Source organism: Mus caroli, chromosome 13, assembly GCF_900094665.2.
Source record: "Mus caroli chromosome 13, CAROLI_EIJ_v1.1, whole genome shotgun sequence".
Classification (NCBI taxonomy): Eukaryota; Metazoa; Chordata; class Mammalia; order Rodentia; family Muridae; genus Mus; species Mus caroli.
In genome coordinates, this window is record NC_034582.1 from 75,855,413 (window position 1) to 75,877,396 (window position 21,984).

The 21,984-nt window shown below is 39.6% G+C and overlaps 1 protein-coding gene across 1 annotated transcript in view; it reads right to left on the reverse strand.

The window, feature by feature from the left end:
• Adgrv1 (adhesion G protein-coupled receptor V1) overlaps positions 1 to 21,984 on the reverse strand; it is a 497,830-nt gene that overhangs the window by 360,239 nt on the left and 115,607 nt on the right. The window contains exons 39-50 of the mRNA XM_021180004.1: positions 21,719 to 21,812; positions 19,616 to 19,694; positions 19,378 to 19,516; positions 18,514 to 18,655; positions 14,512 to 14,774; positions 11,747 to 11,922; positions 11,121 to 11,245; positions 9,681 to 9,838; positions 9,440 to 9,586; positions 9,025 to 9,132; positions 5,592 to 5,856; positions 4,652 to 4,774 (exon numbers count right to left, since the gene is read on the reverse strand). Coding sequence (XP_021035663.1) covers positions 4,652 to 4,774; positions 5,592 to 5,856; positions 9,025 to 9,132; positions 9,440 to 9,586; positions 9,681 to 9,838; positions 11,121 to 11,245; positions 11,747 to 11,922; positions 14,512 to 14,774; positions 18,514 to 18,655; positions 19,378 to 19,516; positions 19,616 to 19,694; positions 21,719 to 21,812 — 1,819 coding nt within the window. The remainder of the gene's footprint in view (positions 1 to 4,651; positions 4,775 to 5,591; positions 5,857 to 9,024; positions 9,133 to 9,439; positions 9,587 to 9,680; positions 9,839 to 11,120; positions 11,246 to 11,746; positions 11,923 to 14,511; positions 14,775 to 18,513; positions 18,656 to 19,377; positions 19,517 to 19,615; positions 19,695 to 21,718; positions 21,813 to 21,984) is intronic.

The window sequence follows — 21,984 nt, forward strand, 5'->3', positions numbered from 1 at the left end:
CCTGTCTCGAAAAACCAAAATAAATAAATAAATAAATAAATAAATAAATAAATTAAATAAAATGACACAGACCTGGAAAGTCTGACACCAGCCTTCTAGTTTGTATCCCATAGGTTACAGTGGGAAAGCCAACATCCTGATTCTCACTCATTAAAAACTCCTAATCATTATTGCTTACTGCTAACATATTAACTAGGCTAACTAATGTAGGTACTGTAGCTTAGGTACTAAGACTTGCATAAAGGTAAAGATGGAAAAATGATAATGATATATTAGAATCTTTAAATGGCCAAATATTTTGCATAAAGCTATGTAAAATTACAGACATTCCAAAACAAATTTTAAAAGAGTCCCCTTTAAAGCTGTCTTAAAGCAGTCAGCAAAGAGGGTCTCTATCTCTGTGTCTCTATGTCTCCATGTCTCTATGTCTCTATGACTCTGTCTCCCTTCCCTCCCTCTCTCCCTCCCTCCATCACCTTCCCACAGAGGGCACTATAAGTTTTAGGATATATACCAAATGTTTTAATTCCCCATTTAATTGGCTTCCTAATCTTTCTTTGTTTGCCCCTCTTGCCATTATTCCCTCACTGCTTCTGTTTGGACCACACTGGGTTCTTCCTGGTTGTTTCCAGAAAGTGCATGCTCACAGCCACTGCCTGAGCTTTGCTTAGGTATACTCTTTGCCTAGAGCCCATCTCCTGTGCAGCTCTTTGCCTCCTACTAAACCCATAACTCCTAATTGAATATTTATTGAAGAAAGCTTTGTAGGTATACCAAAAACTAGCTTAAATTCTTTGCATTGTTTTATTCAATTCTTTCCTGGAAATTATCTGTTGTAGCTATAATCGTATTTGTCACATGTGTACATATGTGGGTGTGTGTGCATGAAATGCACATTCATGTGTGTATGTGTGTGTGTGTATGTTTGTGTGTGTGTGCGTGCGCACACACACACACACATGCCTCTTTCTCCTACTACATGATACATTTTTGCATGACAGAGACTACATGTGCTCTGAGCTGCCCTTGTTTCCACAGGTTCTCTCCTGTGATTCTTACCTTAAAAGAGTTTATTTACCATTAAAGGAGCCAAAAATAAAAAAGAAAAAAAGAAAAAAATGGCAAGTCTACATATCCTTGCAATAAGTGCCCTGTTCATGTTCCCTCTTCCATTTTCAGAAATCAGTCATGGAGCTAACCAAAGCATAAATATGTGAACCCATGCCCCTGGTTCCAATTTAACATTTTTAATAAAATATTTGATTTATACATAATAAGAAATCCTTTGTACATTCTTCAACACATGCTTTCAGCTTTCAGGAGTGTATAATAGCTATTCTGAGTAATTCCCTGCAGTCTTTTCATGTCTCTACAACTTCAAGTCACAGAAACAAAAGAAACAGAGAGACTTCACAATGGGCTCTTCATAAAACTCTGGCAGAATTTCTCCTGAGTTCTTTTAGAAAGTGCACCTATTATATTTTTTTAAAAAAAATCTTTAAAAGGAATTCTATAACTTCAATTAGCAGCCCATCTGAACAAAACACTTCTTCCTTAAAAACATTCATTAGGTAACTACTGTGAGCATCGGGAGGTGACCTGAGTAGACACCATCTGAAAAACTGAAGGATGACAGAAGCAGAAATGAAGGTCCCAATTAAAGGATAAGTAGGGGGTAGAGCTAACAAACATAACAGAAGATACAGAATGTATTCAGTAAGTCCACTGTTGAGTGGATAAGAAAGCCAATCTTCCTGCACATCATAGGAAAACATCATGTTCATGTCCGTGTGAGCACGAAAGGGTTGCCTTCAGGGCGCAGGGGAGAGTGAGACAAGTGTGGGGACTGGAAAGGCACACAGAGGACCAGGTAGAAATTAGAATGTACAGGATGAATGCAGAGCCATGAGGAAGGAAAAAGAGACATAGAAACAAAGGAAGTAAGAGAACTTGGCTTAAAACAAAAAAGCAGAAACCCACAGGGCAAACCCCCCATTCGAGCTCAGTGGCTGAGGGAGATGAGTGACCCTGCTGGGAGATGCAAGGCTGAATTATGATTCCACAGAGAAGAGAAAACCAGACTCCCGTAGGTTTGACTAATTCTGCTTGTCTTTTGTACTTTGCTCTATTGTTTTAACTGTGTAATCTTGCCTACCGCCAAGGATCAGAGTCTCTGAAATCTAAACCTCTCACTTTCTCCTGAATCTGTGCCACAACTCTAACCACCTGGGATGCTAAACATTACCTTGCACTACAGCCACCTAGAACCAAACTGCTGACTGCCACCAATAGACACATTTCCCTACAGCCTTCCTCAGTTTCAAACTAAGATTCTTCACATTACCAAGGTGTGAGAGTTTGGCTGCCCACATTCGAATACTCAGAAGTCCTCATGAATGAAGAGCGCCTGTGTCTCTGTCCACAAATTTTCACACGTCTACGATCCCTTACAGCTCAGGGCCTTCTTTTAGCTGGTCTAGACAGCTGCAACACATTTCCTTCATGTTTCTTGCACCAAAGCAAGATGACATTATTAAAGAGGGGCTCTGAGCATCAAGTGCCTCTGAAATGCCTTTCAGGATTTCTCTACCTCAGAAATGTTCATGCCAAGAGTCCCGAGACTCTTAGATAATGTGTGAGGTCCGAACTGTATTACAGAGAAGTTATTTGTGAAGTTCACTCCTCCTGTATCATCAAGTTTCCTGGGTTTCACATGACTGGCTATATTGTAACAGACCAGACAAGAGAATCCAGATTCTGAAAGAGAACGCTGCAGTTCTCTTCCACAGACTAAGATCCTTTATATGAAGAGTGAAGGACGAGAATATTTCAGATTTCAGAGATTTTCAGATTTTTGGAATAGTTATATATATGGTCAAAATGTGCTGAGAATTAGACACAATTATAATCATAATTCACAAGAATGGTGTCACCACCTTTATTTCCAGAGTCAGAGGCAGGCAGAACTTTGTGAGTTTGAGGCCAACCTGCTCTGCAAAGTGAGTTTTAACACAGCCAGGGCTATGCAGAGAGAACCTGTCTCAAAGTAAGAAAACAACAGCCACAACATAAAAGTCACTTTCCATCTTATAGTATTACCAAGGGTAATCTCACATGAATTTTGTATTAATTTTACCCTTAAAACAAGGCATTGTGGGTATAATATTTCAGTTGTGACATCCTTTCAGACTTCAAATGTTCATGTTAAGGATATTCAACCAGCCTGAGAAACTGAAAAAACATGAACGCTTGTAAAAAGAACCTACAATGGGGCCAAGGGGATGGAGCCTTCGTAACAGGAGCCTGCCATACCACGCTCTGCCCATAGACTCCATGTCCCTAACGGGGAGCTCACTGCAAAGCTCTGCTCTTACCTCCACACGCAACTGGGGCACAGGCTTGCCCACAGGTGCACATGCACATGTACACACATGCACAAACAAATAAGTAAACAAATCTTTAAATGAAAAACCCTGCAATGGTGGTTGCCACAGGCCTACAATGCAGGAACTGGAAGGAGACGGATTAAAGAACTTATCAGTTGTGGATAAGTTCTGGAGAGCTCATTGTATGGGGGGGGGGGGACTGTACAACCAACAATGAGTTGAAAAATCTGAATATATCAGGAGAATAAATCTTGAGTTTCCACTACATACAAAAAAGTGATGGGCTGTGTAGCTTAATGAAACAATTATTTACATGTGCTTCAAAGCATCACACCATAGGTATTAAGGATATATAGTGCTTCTATGTCAGTCATACTTAAATATATCTAGAAAAACAAACAAATTAAAGGTGACCTAGAAATTATCTAATAACCCAGACATAAAATAAGAGCACCATCCTTCTCAGAAATGCTATTTAGAGTAATTTTTTTTTTAAAGAAACATTTTAAGAGGCTACAGATGACTCAAGGGGTAGGGATGCTTGCTGCAGAAATGACTTCCTGAACTCTGACCTCAGCACTCACTTAAAAGAGCCAGGCAGGACTGCATACCCACCTGCAGTCCTGGACTCCAAGCACTGTAGGAAGCACAGATGGATGTCTGGGGCTTGTTGAGTGGCAGCTGAGCTCCAAGACTCCTTCTCAAGAAGAGTAACAGAGCAGCACAGCACACACCTTCACTCAGTTTGCACACACACACACACACAGACACACAGGTACACACACACATGCCTGCACATGCATGCTACATACACATTGCCTCTAGGTTTCCGCCTTGAGTTTCTCCCTTCCCTTCCCTAGGTGATAGAGTATGAGCTGGAGTTATAAGGTGAAATAAACCCTTCCCTGCTCAAGCTGCTTTCTCTTGGTGCTTTGTCACAGCAACAGACACCCTAACTGAGCCAGGAGGGAATGCCCTTGTATGACCTCCATGGGCAACAAACACACACATAGGACATATACTAGCATGCAGGCTAAACATATGAAATAAAACACACAAAGTCAAATTAATAAATCAGAAAGTATCAATTTTCTTGAAGCTCTTAGATTTCTGGATGGACTATTATTGCACAGTTCTGATGTGAGAGTCCTACTAAAACACCCAGTCTCTGAGGACTTACCATTCTATCTAAACTCAATGAGACCAGAATCAGTCTAACTCCCCATAGTGCATTGAAGACTGGCTAGCAGTTGAAATGCCCTTACCTATGCCAGAAGCTGGTGTGAAGGAACGGATTCTGTTAACAGCAGCAAAGTCCAGGGATTGGAAATACCTCAACGATGAATGCCCCATCTCCCAGACAAAAATGTCAATTGCATTCTGATTTCCTGCTTAAGAAACGAAAAGCAACAAGCTGAACAAAGAAGATGACAACACTGCACAGCAGAACTATAGGAAAATATTAAATTCAAGGAAACTTCCCACGGAAAACATCGATCTTAACAACTCAGCTTGGTGGGGTACACAGCAATCAGTTTCTGTTTTTATAACAGGAACCACACACACACTAATACACATGAGGAGACATATTCTGTAACATCACACACACACACACACACCAAGCTACACACAAGGAAGACTTATAATAAACTGTTTCTTGGCTGGAGAGAAGGCTCAGTAGCTAAGAGTACTTGCTGTTTTTCCAAAGGATCTAGATTCAATTCCCAGCACCCACATGGTAGCTTACAGCTGTCTGTAATTTCAGGTGTCTGACACCATCATACAGACTTATATCCAGGCAAAAGACCAATATAAATAAAATAAGAATTTTTGTTAAAAAAAAAGAATAAATTGTTTCCTTGTTGATGATTGTTGGCATTTCATCATTGACACTGAAATAACCGGAAGAAAGTATATTCTTATGCAGATTATATCTTGAATCAGTTTTATCAAAAGTCACTAGGCATTATTTTATAAATTTCTCATGACAGCCCAAGTACAGTCCTACAAGATTGCCTATTCCAGAAGCTGCAGGAGCAGAGGGAAATTGACTATAAAATCTTTATACACATTTTCACATCACCTATCTACTGCTCATTTTATAGGAATATAAGTTTAAACTGGTTCAGTCCAGCACAAGATTGCAAACGTAAAATGCTGGGTGGTTTGGGTAGCAACTGTACGCACCTTACTTCATCCACTCACCTAGAAAGGTATTTTTGGCAAAACATAAATAAACATCATCGCCTGAGGACAAAGCCTCAACTTGTGTTATCCCACTGATGGACAGTTCTTGAAAGTTAATAAACTGAGTACCAGACCATGTAAATAAAAGGGAGGTTTGTCTGATGTTAGCCTGAGAAATGGCTAAGAAGACAGAGCCGCCTCTGCTGAACAAGGCCATGCCCAGCACACCTCGGACAGGCAGTGTCTGATGCCAGGCAAAGTTGTTTCCATTCCATCTGAAGACCTGTAGGGAAAGTCCAAACACAAGCTCCTTATGACCAGGAATTCGGCATCTGTGACAGTGCAGCAGCGTCATACACCTCCACTCCTGCAGCCTGCTGGTTAGCTGAGTGAGGGTGGTGTGGGAATATTAAAGTAATAAAATTGATGTTTTTCTCATTCTCTCCTCTCTCCTCTCTCTTTTCTCCTCTCTCCTCTCTCTCTCTCCTTCCCCCTCTCCTTTTGCCTCTTCCTCTCTTCCCTATGCCTGTGTGTGTTTGTGATAAATAAAAGAGAAGTTATTTGAGAAGAAATCAGTATAAAATATATGGAGAGGTAAACAAAGCAGAAAACCAAAAATTGAAAAGAATTGAACCGACTATAAAAATAAAATCCTTGATGCCTCCACATCTTCAATAGCACCTCAAACAACAGAACAGAGAGACATCTTCACCTGAGGACAACGGTCTGATTTTCTGTCCCCATGGTAGCAAGGCATGTAGGGCTTCAGGGTAAACATCCACAGAGTTAACCTTAGAAGGAAGTTCATAATTTACCTGGCTTGCCCTACAACCTTTTCACTTTTATAAAGCATTGTAGTGCTGAGGTAAAGTTTGGACTTCCAACCAAGCATTAAGTTTGGGGAAATGAATACGTTCAAGGCCCCATCAATTATCAAGATGAGATAATTAAGCTATCAATAAGTAAAAAGACTGTGCACTGAGTCAGTCCTGAGCATGACAGTTAAGATGATAGAGCACAGAATATGGATGTCCTGAGGAAGTCAAGTTAGACATGCTGGCTCCAAAGACAGAACGCCTGTCTTGTTCTAGGCAAAGAGTACTTCAGCCTGAAACAACGTGAAGGGAATGTGGGACTGGAAAAAGGTAAGGTAAAGCTGTCCCTTTCCTTGGGGCGAAGGCATGACAGTTCAGATGTGAATCTCTGAGACAGTACAATATGAGTAAAAATGATTCTATCAAGGCAACAGGCATGCTGCAGCAGTGACCTAGAAAAATGAGAAAAAGATGGTAATGCTATATAACATACAGACATTAAAGATGGACAGTCTGTATTAAAGACACAGTCTATCAAAAAGTCTATATAAAACTTTGAAATTTAGTAAGTAATTGGAAGTTGCTGAGCAGCTTTAAAATGAGGAATAACACAAAGTAATGTTGTTTTAAAAGGTAATTGCAGACACTCAACAGAGAACGGGTCTACAGAGGTGAGAAGATTCTAGAGATAGGCTGTGATGGTATTCTAAGTGACTGACTCAGTGGGAAATGGTGGGGAAATGCCTTAGTGGAAGCTAAGAAGTAGACAGATGAGACTGTATTCCAAATAGTATTGAAATATTCAAAAAAAGTACTTAATAATAACCAGATATAAACGAATATAAAAGGATAATTGAGCAGAAGCTAGCTATCCCATAATTCTTCTTGAATAATTCTACTTTACAGGGGTGCTATTTCCTGATGTTAAAACAACAATGGGTCCAGTCACATGGAGAAAATTTAAGTTCAGGCCAAGTTATTATCTATTACATGCTGAAAGTATATGTGAGTGGATATGGAAAGAAATAGTCACAGATGTCTAGAATACAGAGGAAAGGCTTCAGGTGTGATTTGGAAGACACTGGCCTACAGCTTGTATGTCAAACCAGACTTATGAAATTACCCAGAGCAAGTACAGAGAAAGAAAAGTATAAATTAAAACTGAATTCTAAAAAGCTCCTGGACAACTCAGTTTAGAAAGGAAGTGGGAAATGACAGTAGTGTCTGGGAAGGATGGACAGGAAGAGGGGGAAGCAGAAAAGAGAGAGAGAGAGAGAGAGAGAGAGAGAGAGAATAGGAGAGGGAGGCATAGAGGGGAGGAGAGGGCAGGGAAGATGGTGACTGATAAGGGTAAAATAGGCAGATGGAGAACATTGATCTGTGCAAGAGAAAAGATGTTTCAAGTCTGAGGCCATGCTGACCACCATACACAATCACAGTGAGGATACACCAATCCCAGCAGACCGGACAACCCCGTGAAAAGTAGCATTAACTATGTTTCTTGTTTTATGATAAAGGATTCTGACAAGAGCACCTGCATGAACAGTTTATTTGGTTCACAGTTCCAGGATACAGTCCATCACAGTGGGGAATGTACAGCAGTGGGAACCAGGGCAGCTGGGCAGCATGTATTTACTGCCTGGGGACAGGGAGATGAATGCTCAGTCCACTTTCAGCAGCCTACAGAATGGTACAGGTGGAATGAAGATTGGTCTCACCCCTCAAGTATCCTGATCTAAATAATCGTCATTGTCACATCCAAAGATTAGCCTTAGTCTGTCAAGTTGATGATGGAACTCAGACCAAGTGAGGAGCGATTTCCTCATATCAGAGAGAGAGAGAGAGAGAGAGAGAGAGAATCAGGAAGGAGAGGCTCTCTTTTTAAGCTGGGCAGTGCTTGAACACGGTGCTCACTGTAATAACCACTAGCGCGGATGGAATAGCCAGTCTATGAAGGCAAGAAAGGTGTCATTGTGAGAGGAAAGGCTTCCATAGACAGGGCCCCACAGTGATGGCAGGTGGGAGTAAGACTGGGTTTCAAGTGTTGTAAAAGTAGTAAGCCTCCTTCTGGAAGATTTCATTCCTTCTGGAAGATAGCATAGAACATACATCATCTTCTATTTTGATTAATCTTACAAATCTGAGTTGCACTTAAGAATATACAGAAAAAGGAAGATTCTTTTTTTTTTTTTTTTTTTTTTTTTTTTTACCAAGAGAGCCATTAGCTGAACATGAAGAAGTAAGAAGCATGGAAGCCTGAGAGACAAACATCAAATAAGATCACAAGATGGAGTGTGCCAGAGAAGTGTGAAGTGTGGGCTGCGGCACCGAGTGCCTGCTTGGCAATGGTAGCCGTGACTTTTCACTGATCCCATCTGTTGAGCTGGGATTTTTCTCCATAGTGCTTTCCAACTCGATTAGCCCCTAATCAGATGCTTGTGCTATTATTAGATTGGCGCTCTCTCCTGAAGAAAAATCTAATGTTTTAACCCTAGTCTTCAAAAACTGTGTCCAAGCAATATCGTTCCACACCACCACCAAGAAATTATGGCATTTTATAAATCCTATAAATAGGAACAAATTTTAATTAGTGTGTTGTAGAAGGGAGGAGATTTTTCACTTTAAGCGAATCACACCTGGGTTAATTCAGAATCATTTCTTTGACTTGCAATGATGAAATAGTCTTGACTGTCTGAGGTGAAATGCCTTACTTGACAACTTCCTGAAATAATGATTGTCTGTATCTGCAAAAGAGAGGGGATAAGTCAGTGAAGGTCACTAATGACCGAAGCAGCTTCAAGTCCACAATAGCATGCATTAGACCTGGCTTACCATTCAAAACTGTATTTAATTTGTAGACTATGCATTCCTAAATATCAGCTGGAGACAAAAAAAAAATCTCCTTCAATTGAGATACTTGCTACAATGTATATCAAATTGCCAAAAAGTTCTTTCACACAGAACATACAGCATCTTCCATTTTGATTACTCTTACAAATCTGAATTGCACTTAAGTACAGAATCTACAGAAAGAGGAAGAATGTTTTTTACCAGGACTAGTCTGAATCCAGCAGTGAGCCTGTACACACTGTTAATGGAAGGCTTTTCTCCATGTCTTTCCCCATGAGTAATCACCAGATATGGGGAAACGCCAATATTAAAGGCCTCACAAGTTTTAGGACTTTCTACCTTTAAGTCCTAGGAAACAGAAATGACATTAGTAACTCATGTTGCATCAAAGTTTTCACATACATTTTATTTTGTGCACCACAAAGCAAACATGGATGCTTACCTCAACGGGAACAAAAGTCCCTTGCCATCGATAAACAACCAATGAGGATTTTCTTAACATTATGCCGTAAACTGAGCCTTCAGCAGTAAAGAAACACCAGTCCAGTGCTGTCTTGTCAAAAAAGCTTTGAAATATGGAAAAGACAACATCCATGCCCCCTGAAATAATAAAATAAATATTTATGTGTATATAGTTGCATCTGAACCTTATCTCATTTGGCATTAAAGAGTGAAGCTAGTGGGTGTGTTAGAAAGATAATGATGGTAATGAGGAGGAAGAGGATGTGTGTGTGTGTGTGTGTGTGTGTGTGTGTGTGTGTGTGTGTGCACAGGCGCTCACGAGAGTGTGGGTATGTCCATTTTGTATGTAAAGGAGAATAGACACTAGCAGTTCTAAACCACACTTAGTCCACTCTCGTTCCTCAAATCATACTTCTTTGATAATTTCCCTCTTAGATGGTGGCTTGAACTTCCCCTCAACTGTTTAAGCTAGCAACATGGAGTTTTCCACGCCTCTCACTCATTGTCACAGACAATCCAACCCTGGGTCTGAGCTGCGTAGCCTGCTGCCTCCTTGTTCATCCGCTGCATCTTCTTCTCTCTTCTACACAAACAATTCTTTATATGAGATTCTGAACAGTGCCTATAAAGTATAAATATGGTCATGCCGCACCATTCTTACGTGTACCTAAACCACTGAGAGGATTTTCCTTAAAGCTAGGATGAGTATGGCATCCAAGGGATGTTTTTCAAGTTCTTTAATGATCTGGCCTTACCTAACTACTCAAGGTAAATATTCTCTCTTACTTCTCTGTTCACTGTCCATTCTATATTTTATCTTATATACCAGTTAATGACTCAAGTCTGCAGCCTTGACAGCCATTCCCTGCTGTCTCCAGCTTTCTCCAGCCCAGTGCTTCGCATCCAATACCTATTCATCAGTCTTCATGCAATCACTGACTCTCCTTAGAAATACCCACCTTGTATTTTTTAATGGTGTGTGTGTGTGTGTGTGTGTGTGTGTGTGTGTGTATGTGTGTGATTGAATATGTGCCATGTGTCTGAGTGCCTGCAGAGGCCAGAAGAGGTCATGTCAGAGCTCATGATCTAAAGTTCCAGGCAATTGTGAGCCTCCTGACTTGGGTGGTAAAATAGAATTCAGGTCCTCCAGAAGAGAATTCAGTTACTCATAACTGTAGAGCCATCTCTTCAGCCCTTACTTACATTTTACTACTTCCAATTTCCCCTAAAGCATTATTATCATTTGCAATGCAAATTTTTTTATTTCTTATAGTTATTTATGGGAATGCCTAAATGCATGTGAGCTGAGTTCCAAGTCTAGTGCATGAATAATGCACAGTAAATACCATGGATCCAATAACAGAACCAAGTACCTGGTCTGTTGGTAATACGCCATGTATGGAGAGAAAGGTAAACGTACTCATGCCAAAAGCTGTTTCAGATACTGTCTCCCACTGCACACTCGCAGTCAGGTCAAGGCCATTCGTACGCGACACATTGAGGTACACACTCCTGTGGGATTCTTCAACGTCTATAGAAGTGGCACTAAAAGAAAAACAAATGGATTTTGGAGAGCAGAAGAGAATAATTTCTAAATATTTAAAATACACATTACACTGCCAGCATATTATTTGATATACTTGTAAACCTGTCCATTCCAATGAAACCCACAAATTTTATGCAGTGGAGGACTAGACTCTAGTATTCAAATGTATTCAATTATGGAGAATTTTTTAAATAAAAAATACAAATGTAACACTCCAATAACATTATCATAACAATGATTAAATATCTGTCACTTTACAATATATATCAAACAATATTACCAATCTAAGCTCTCTCCATACAAAACTCAGAAATAGGTGAAGTAGAAAAGATTTAGCCTATTAATAATATTAGATGCCTTAATTATTCTAAGAAATAAAATATAAGTATTTGTCAGCTCTCAGATATACTAAAATAACCAGATATTAATTTCTATCTACATCTTCTCAGTTCAGTACATATTTTGATTCAAAATGTCAATGCTTTATAAATAACCCATACCTATTTTCAACAGCAGAGATACTGAATAGTCCCAAAGGAGCCTGGTTTTGCAAAATTGTTATCAAGGTTTGAACTTGGACCCCTAGTCTAGCACCTCCAGTTGGATTAAGCAGGGTGCAGACGAAATGCTCCTCCATTTCTGGTTCCGTGTCTAATATGGCAGAGATGCGCAGGGCCTGAAATACAACAAAAGAATAAAGTTAATAGAATATGGTCTTTTGGGAAAGACACATTTGGAGAAATTTACTATACATTTGCATAACATGTTTTGAAATATGACTTCTATTGATTTATATTTGATTCCCATCATGTAGTGACTACAATTGTTTCAAGTTCCTACCTCAGGGATTTGCAAAACTGTATTCTACTACCCAAGAGTGTCTGAAAAGTAACAGTTGACAGCATTTAAAAAATAACCCTGATTGGGGATGGAGAGATGGCTCCTCAGTTAAGAGTTCCTGCTGCTACCCTAGAGAATCCAAACTTAGTCCGAACGAGTATATACCAGACAGCCAACAGGGACCTGTAACCCTAGTCTTAGGAGATAGGATGTTCTCTTCTGGCCTACATGGGCTCATTCATTTGAGCAGACACATACAGACCAATCCACATGCTTAATTTTAAAATAAAACACTTTTGTTGTTGTTGTTTGAGACAGAGTTTCTCTATATAGCCCTGGCTATCCTGGAACTCACTTTGTAGACCAGGCTGGCCTAAAACTCAAAAATCCACCTGCCCTCTGCCTCCCAAGTGATAGGATTAAAGGTGTGTGCCTCCACTACCCAGCTAGAACTCTTTTTTAAAGTTCTCAAAAAAACACTGATTACCAGGTTAAATTCATGTGCTGATTTCTGTAACATTTTTGTCCTATCCTGGCTACATAATTTTCTTAACCTAGTGTAGTCTGGAAATGACTGGCTAGAAGTAATGACAGGCAGAGTGGGTACAGACTAGAACCAGTACAAATGCTGGCCAGCAACAGCATAAAAAGTCTGTGGCCTCAGCAATGGAATGCAGCACAGTAACGGGAAATGAACAAGCTACTGACAGGTGCGAGCATGTGCTCCTAACAGGCCAAGGGAAAGGGATCAACAGAAACGATTAACTGCTGAACAACCTTGTCTATACAGAGCAAGATAGTCCTGGATCTTAAAAGTTGGAAAGCTGCTTTCTCTGGAAAGGGCAAAGGTCAAAAAGAGGCGCTGCTCAAGGCAGTTATTTAGACATCTTCCTCCGCAGGGTAGTCATATGTGTCCCTATATCCTTAGGGACTGTATACCTTACAACTTACATTTTTAAAATTAAAGTGTGGGAGGCAGTTAGGTTAGTTCAAAATTTATTTAATTTGTTCTAACAATTAATTTTTTTAGTGAACATATCAAAGATCTTAAGAATATAAAAAAAGTTCAAGGAAAGCCAAAATAAAATGAATTTTAACACAAAAAAGAATAAAATAATAGCAAATTCACAAAACACTTATGCTTTAAGCTTTTATATCATTTCAAAATTGGGGTGGGTCTCTAAGCAAATCAATTAAAGGTTTCGATTTTCAAGAATGTAAAAATGTTGACCTTGGAAAGCATGCTAAAGTTTGCACACATCTGAGGACTGAGATGTAGGTGAGCTGCAGGGAGCTTGCGAGCTTTCCCAAGGCCCTGGCTCTAACCTACACTGCAGAAAACAGACTTCATCAATTATTATGTGACCTCCAATGTTAAATCACTGTAAATATACTAGTTCGGTACTGTATTTGGCTGTAAAAAGCATAGGAGAATGTAACCAAAGATGTTTAACTGTATCACAAAAATAAAGCTGAGGGGGTGGCAAGATGGCTCAAGTGGTTAGGAACACTGGCTTCTCTTCCAGAGGACCTGGATTCAATTCCTACCCATAGGGGTGCTGAGTTCAGTTTAGTACCCATATGGCAGCTCACAACTATCTGTAACTCCATTTCCAAAGAACTCAAGACCCCAGACACACATGTGGTACACAAACACATATATGGTCAAACACTCATATATATATATATATATATATATATATATATATATATATACCTAAAACAGAAATTTTTAATAAAATTGGGTACCAATTTCAAAAAGTTCTTAGAGATAAAAGCAAGGTTGGAAGGCAAGTTTTGTTTTATTTTATTTTTTAGTAGACTGCATTCATAACTGATTTCAAATCCAACATTGTCTCCTCTAAACTACTGTTCATCTGTCTGTCCATCTGAAATATGGCAGGCAAGAGTGAAAGGACAAGCATGAAGGTTGCTTTTGGCTTATATTCTTACAGACAATAAGCAGGAAAAATACCATTTAAATGATTTTTTTACTTTATGCATGAGTGATCTATCTGCATGTACACCTGCATACCAGCAGAGGGCATCAGATCCCAATACAGATGGTTGTGAGCCATCATGTGGTTGCTGGGAATTGAACTCAGGATCTCTGGACGAGCAGACATTGCTCTTAACTGCTAAGCCATCTCTCCAGTCCCTGATTTTAAATAAACCATGCAAACTACAAATTCTAATTCTTGCATATTTCTTTAGCATATTAACAGGCAATTTCCCCAGCTGCCATCTGTGTACACTTCATAACTCTGAAATGCTTACCACACACTCGAGTGCCATTGTTTCTCTCCTTTAAGAAGATTTTTGCTTTGTTTCTTTGAGAACCAAGGGCATACTTCTGAGGGAAAATCTTTAAATACTAAAAGTAATCTTGTGTTCTTAATAAAGGTATTAAAGACTCATACTATACCTTGGACCGAACACCTTCCTCTAGAACAATAAAGCCTTTGGAAGGAGACAGGTCCTTTGATTCAGTTGAAGAGTTGACTTCTGTCACAACAAACTGAACTGCCACTGTTCCAAACAGACCTTGGGCAGGCTCCCGAACAATGACTAACACTGCTACACTCTCCTGCACGTAGAGAGATGTCGGTTCCCTGAGGAAGATGTGCCCGCTGTTGTTAAAGGACAGAACTCCAGGGCCATCGTCATTGGCAAGGACAGTAATCAAAGCTGTTAAAACAAGAACATCCAAGCAGCAACTGAAGAATGAATGTTACAAATCCTAACGATGCTGACCTCTGACCTTGTAACCTGTATTAACTTAGTTCTCACCACTATCCCCACCTTGTATCAGATTATACACAGGTACTTTATAGAAGTTACAAAGCTGGAAGGAAACAGAACTGTGGTACAAGCCAGGAAGTCAGCTTCAAAATCTTCGTTATTCTTACAATCATCTATGTATTCATTTATTTGTAGAGAAAGCCCATGTCACAGTGTGTTTGTATGTGGAAGTCAGAGGACAAAATGTGGAAACCCTTCATGTAAATCCCAGGGATCAAACTCAGATCATCAGGCAAACACCTTTACCTGCTGAGCCATCTTGCCAGCCCAGACATATAGACTTAAGCATCATCACATCTTTATGTATCAGCTGTCATTGATTGAAAATATACCATTGAAAGGATCTTCTTTTGTTTGTTTTATTTTTGTTTTTGTTTTTCGAGACGGGGTTTCTCTCTGTAGCCCTGGCTGTCCTGGCACTCACTTTGTAGAACAGGCTGGCCTCGAACTCAGAAATCCGCCTGCCTCTGCCTTCCAAGTGCTGGGATTAAAGGCGTGTGCCACCACATCCGGCGCATTGAAAGGATCTTGTTCAAAATAGTTGTTCAATTGACACAGAAATTGATGTGAAAATATAAGAAAATGAACACAGAATGTTGATTGTGGTGACCTTGTCTCCCCTTTGATGCACTCTTACATCCCTCTAAGTAGTTCACATTTGAACAGTAGTCTCTCTCCCTTCTTCCCTTTCTTTCTCTCTCCTTCCCCCCACCTCTCTGAATTATATCAACCAATACCTGAGAAAGTATGCAAGCCTGTGAGGAACTCATTTCAACAATGACTACTGTGGGAATGCACGGCACTCTTGGCTTATATTAAAAAGCAAGCCAATCAAAGCCACAGAGAGCAAGGTCATAACCACCATTCTTCCTGAGTTCTTCACGACAGTCACAAGTGTCAGCTCTACATTGACGTAAATCCTGTCCCGCCTACCCCTAGTGTGCTTTAGTCATGGTGTTTATCTCAGAAGCAAAAAACCAAACTAGGACAGATAGATAAAAATAAACTTTATATTGAAAATCAGGAGCCAATAAAGGTACATCTTTAAAATTTAGGGCAGTGGCTTTACATTTTAGAATAAAATAAATTTACGTTCTTTTCTCACATATTATCATTATCAATAAATAATTTCCTCCTATGTTAAAATAACCACACATAAATCAAAATTACACAAATTTCAGAAAAATATAGTAAAAATATGTTTATTGGGAGAAAAAGCAAATAGAATTTTAAAAATAAAAATAATACTGATAATTTTAGAACAGTATATAATAAAAGATAACGTAATTAACTTAAAACGTAGGAACAAGCTCAGAAGATTACTTCTAAAATGTCCAATCACTGAGCCTATCTGCTCATCCTGGCTCTAGAGCAGCAGCTGCATGTTCCCAGGCAGCGCCAGCCTCATCGCTGAGATGTGATGGTAGAGGCCAGGGTAAATGAATTTTGCATTCAGGGTGTCTGGTCAATAAGACTACCTCAAAATCTAGCAAAGTGTATACCATTGCCATTAATGACCTCATCGTTGACCTCAACCACACGGTCTGCATGTTCCAGGATGATTACACCAAACTAAGTTCCACAGTCAAGGCTGAGTACTGGAAAATTTTGTCACTTAAGACCATCTCTTATCAAATAGGGTGATTCTGTACTGATTATGTAGTGGAATCTATTAGTATCTTTACCACTATGGAGATGTCTGGGGCATGCTTGGACACTGGAGCCAAAGCACCATCTCTGTCCTCTGCTTACTGTGCATGTTTGTGGATGGTACGCAGGAAAACTGCAGTATCATGGTGGCTGGGAGGATTCTCAGAATACCATCCAGCTTCCACTAGGATGTAGGCAAGGTCATCCCTGAGCTAAATGGGACATTCACTGGAATGACCCTCCCAGGTCCTACCCTCAGTGTGTATGTTGTGAATATAGAGAAAGCTGCCTGATATAAGGACATCAATGAAGTGACTTTAGAGATGCCACAGGGTCTCCATTGGTCATCCTGGGTTACACTGAGAATCAGGTTGACTCCTATAACCTTAACAGAGACACTTGGTTCTCTACCCTTGATGATGGTAGATTTGCCCTCAATGAACACTCTGCCAAGCTCACTTACAGCTAAGACAATGAATTTGGATCCACTACCTGATGGTAGACCCCATGATCAATATAGCCTTGTGGTGGATTGAATATGCTTGGCTAAGGGAGTAGCACTATTAGGAGATGTGGCCTTATTGAAGTAGGTGTGACCTTGTTGGAGGCATTGTGTCACTGAGGGGGTGGGCTTTGGGATCATTCTCGTAGCTGCCTGAGGACAGTCTGTTCCTGGCTTCCTGTGGAAGAAAGATGTAGAACTCTGACCTCCTCTCATACCATGACAGCCTGGACCCTGCCATGCTCCTGCCTTGATGAGTATAGACTGAATCTCTGAACCTGTAAGTCAGCCCCAACTAAATGTTGACCAAAAGCTGGGCAGTGGTGGTGCACGCCTTTAATCCCAGCACTTGGGAGGCAGAGGGAGGCGGATTTCTGAATTCAAGGCCAGCCTGGTCTACAAAGTGAGTTCCAGGACAGCCAGGGCTACACAGAGAAACCCTGTCTCGAAGGGAAAAAAAAAAAAAAGAATAAAATGTTGGCCAAGAGTTGCCTTGGTCAAGGTGCCTCTTGACAGCAGTAAAACCCTAACTAAGACAAGTCTCCAAGGAGTCTGCAGCCCTGGACCATCCACACCAACAAAAACAAGGAAGGAAAAAGAGGCCTTCAGCAACTGGAAAGTTTCAGCCTCAATTTAGCTGCAACACACTAAGTATCTCCCCTCAGAATATCCATCCCAGATACCCAAGGAGTGGAGGATTGTAAGACCCCTACATTCTCACATACCATCAATAAAGTTCACTGTACTTCCCCAAAGGAATTGAAACTCTGCATTCCAACAGGATAATATACAATAACACTAATTTACAGTAACATAATCTACAAAAACAAAGGAGGAGGAAGGAAAACAAAAAAGAGACTTGACGTTAGGAGGGGACATGTTGAAGGAGGTGGGTGTAAGGAGAGTTGGAAGGGTGAATTGTGGATGGATATAATCATATTTCATTACAAATGTGTATGACATTTTCAAATAATGAAAACTTATAACAACTTCTAGAAGTAAATGTGTTTTCTTATTCAGAATCTGATACATCCATGAGGCTCTCTCTGCCATTATTGCTGTCATTGTGAAGCAGATATTATAATACCTAGCCCACAGTGAAACTGCACTGTTAGAAACAATGTCAAACCATTCCAACTAGAGAATTAAAGTTCTTTCAATATATCTGAGGCAGAGTACCCCAATTCTTGGCACAGACTTCATAGCACTGACCCAGCACTAGAACTATCTCCATCATTTTTGTCATTGATAGCACAAAACCACATCAGAAAGCTACTTCTGACAGAGAGACATTTACACATTGAATAAAACCTCAATAATTGAGAACATCACACACACACACACACACAGAGGCTGGACTCCTTCCCACTGACATGAGAACTTATAAATGCTGAGATTAGGGGACTTCACATACGAGGCTACCCTAGTGAACCAGGATGGAAAAAAGGAGACTGTGAAAGGAAAGATAACTACCTATGGTATTTTTCCCCAGCTCTAGTCCAGGAGAAGGATTTGTTAATAGCAACTGAAATCTTTCGTCTCCTTCTGGAATGTCATCATCCAGAATCATGACGTCCACATGCTTAAACCTTTCTCCATCAGTAAAGTGAAGAATCTGGTCAAAAAAAGATAAATGAAAAGTTCAAATACGTAAATTCACTGCGAGTGTTCATCAGACATTCAGAAAGCACATGTGACAATGGCGAGAATAAGCTATTCTAGTGGCTGGAGAGGCTCAGCAGTTAGCTCATATTTGCTGCTCTTTCAGAGGACCCCACGTGGGCTCCTACAACCTTTGTCTTGCTTCTTGTAATCTCCTGAAGCTCTAGCTGCAGGGAATGCTAACTTTTACATGCTCTCCCTTTGTTAAAACTTAAATTGAAAGAATTTCAAGTAAACTACTGAGAGGAAGAAAGCAAACATTTGGTTACATAATAAATGGGATGAAGACATGAAAATTTTTAAAAAGTATTTCAAGGGCTTCAGATATGTCCGTAAATTGAGTCAAAAAAAATAGACTACATTTTTTTTTTCCAGAAGCATAGGAAACATTCTGGGAGAGTCTAATAATTAACATTTTTAAACATTATGTAGCATTCTTCAGAATTAAATACTTCAAAAATAGTAAATTTGGGGTGATATATAGAATAGAATTAAAACTTAATTCAAGCACCTATGGCAGCAGAAAAATTATACAAAATAGAAATCTTCCTCCCGGTCTCCCTATGGAGTATCTTACACAGTAGTTATTGAGATTAATTTTCCAGAAAATACCTACATCACTCTGATTTTCAATGAACAGTGGTTGCAAATAGGCATCAGAGGTGATTTCCCTACCTGTGGAGTGCACATGTAATCCAGTCCCGCCTGAGCCTCTAGGTTCTGGGCATACATAAACAATGACACCTGGCCAAGGGCTGCTCTGCTCCTCTGTGCTACCAGTGTTACAACGCCATCGGTTTCATTCACTTCAAATCTGGAGTAACAGAATACACTTGGTTTTCTCTCATAACTTCTGTATGGTAATTGTGAAGAATGTGAAACTAAGGAAGGAATATATACATCTTGGGCTTACCTGCTACGCTGCCATTCAATCACACCTTGGGCACCATCATTGGCATCTATGATAATCTGTGCCGTCAAGCCTTCTGAATCTGACAAAACAGAGATAGGTTGAATATAATGTAATATAAAATTCATTAAACTATATTGAAAACTACTGTCTGCCAAGGAATTTGAAGACTGTGTTATATACATTTTCATGTGTAGGTATTATACACAGTGAAAATACATTTAAGAAAATAAAAACAATACTGGTAACACTAGAAGAGAAATATTTTTTATTACCAAGAGTTCTTGGTGTATAACTCCTCAACTAAGAACAGTGTGACAATATGTTACAGATGTTATCGCTTCACTTTAAATAAATTAAACAATATTTACATCTCTGTTCTATTTCGGGATGGGAGAAAATGGTATTGTTGGGGAAACAGGAGGGACAAGAAACAGAAACAAAGTGGAAAGAGAAACACACATGGAAAGAATGACCCAGAGGGGAGTGTTAATACGAACTAGGGAATGAGTTTGATAAAGCAGAAAGAAAGAGTGGTCTGATCTGGATGCATTATGTCAGTATGCTACAATTTAGCTGCTCTTCTATACTGAAACATTACTTCTCTTCCTGGTGTGCTTGAGTGTGTGTGTATGTGTGTGTGTGTGTGTTTCCATACTTTATTCTTTAGTTAAGGACAATTATCATAGCTATTTAGTGAGGAAAGGAATAAGAAAGCCAATTCTCTTTAGATTGAAGTGGATAACACCGTTCAGGAGGCAGTATAAAACCAGGATTTGTACCCAACGGACTACAGGCTTCTGGCCAAACAGTCTAGAAATCACAGTACACTACTAAAACATAGATACAAGTAACACTGTATGGACCCCACAGGTCTTATTTTTGAATATCTGTGTGTGTGTGTGTGTGTATTCATACAATAACAATTAATGAAAAAAGAAGCCATGAATTTGAAGGAGAGAAGGAAATAGATATGGCAGGGTTTGGAGAGAGAAAAAGGGAGAAATGTTTTAACTAAATTACAATCTCAAAAATAAACAAAAAATACTTTTGAAATAATAGTGAAATCATAGGTAATTAAAATTAAACTTTTAGTTTTTTTTTTTTAAAAGAATCCAGCTCTTTCATGTTCTGGTTGAAATTCGGGGCATATTCCTAAGCTTCTCATGGTTCGCACTGTCTCGTATGTAAAATGGAGGAATGTAAGAAATGACAAAACTAATACATACAACAATTCAAGGTAGAAGACCAGGGCAGAAAGAGCTCCGTTGGAACTGGCACTCCACGGACTAACACCCGTCCATCCTACAGACAATGGACTAACTCCCTCCATCCTACAGAAAAAGGACTAACTCCCTCCATCCTGCAGACAATGGACTAACACCCCTCCATCCTGCAGACAATGGACTAACANCTGCAGACAATGGACTAACACCCCTCCATCCTGCAGACAATGGACTAACAAACACCCCTCCATCCTGCAGACAATGGACTAACACCCCTCCATCCCGCAGCCCTGCAGCCCACGGACAGAACAGCGGGACTGGCTGATCTACATGCTACTCACTCCAACTTGGCATGCCTCACACACTTTCCAGCAATACTTCGACTATATCTATTGAAGGGTCTAATTAAGTTTCTACCAAGTTCAAGTTTTACCTTTCAGTCTGTAATGAATTAAGTTTTCTAAAAGCATGAAAAGAAAAAGATCAAAGGTCAGAATAGAAGCAAGCACTGAATCCACAAAATAAATATTAAACTTAAAAGAAAACTGTTGACTTATGAAGATAGCTAGTTACATTTTAAAAGAAAATGAAGGAAAGATACATTCGAAAAAAGTAATACCCCCTTGCAGGTTGCATATCTGGCTATAACATAGTTGTAGAATTTTAAAAGCACCAGAGTAATTATTGCCTTACCCCGCTTACAATGATAGTCTCTAACTAGAATAAGTCTAAATGCCCATCACATCCTCACTCATGGCTGAAATTAGCAAACAAAACAAGGGGCAGTGTTACGTTCCCATAACAACTCACTCTGATTTAAACCATGACATCCTCTCACTCTCACGGTTAGGCAAAAGGTTCATAAAGGAGAGTCCCATACCTAGTCTTGGAGGAGATGAAGTCAGAGGAGCCATAATGAGATCAACATGAGTTAAATTCACCAAGAAATATTCTTTTAGCTCTGGTATATCATCCTGCAAAAATTAAAATCATAAAAAGGCTTTAATTATGCTTAAAGAAATTATTCCTCATACACTGTTCTTTAAGTTATATTACAAATGCATATACACAAACAGTAAAAACACAGTGGAAAACATAAACAAGGAGTAAAATTATTACAATTAAGAAATATATATATATATATAT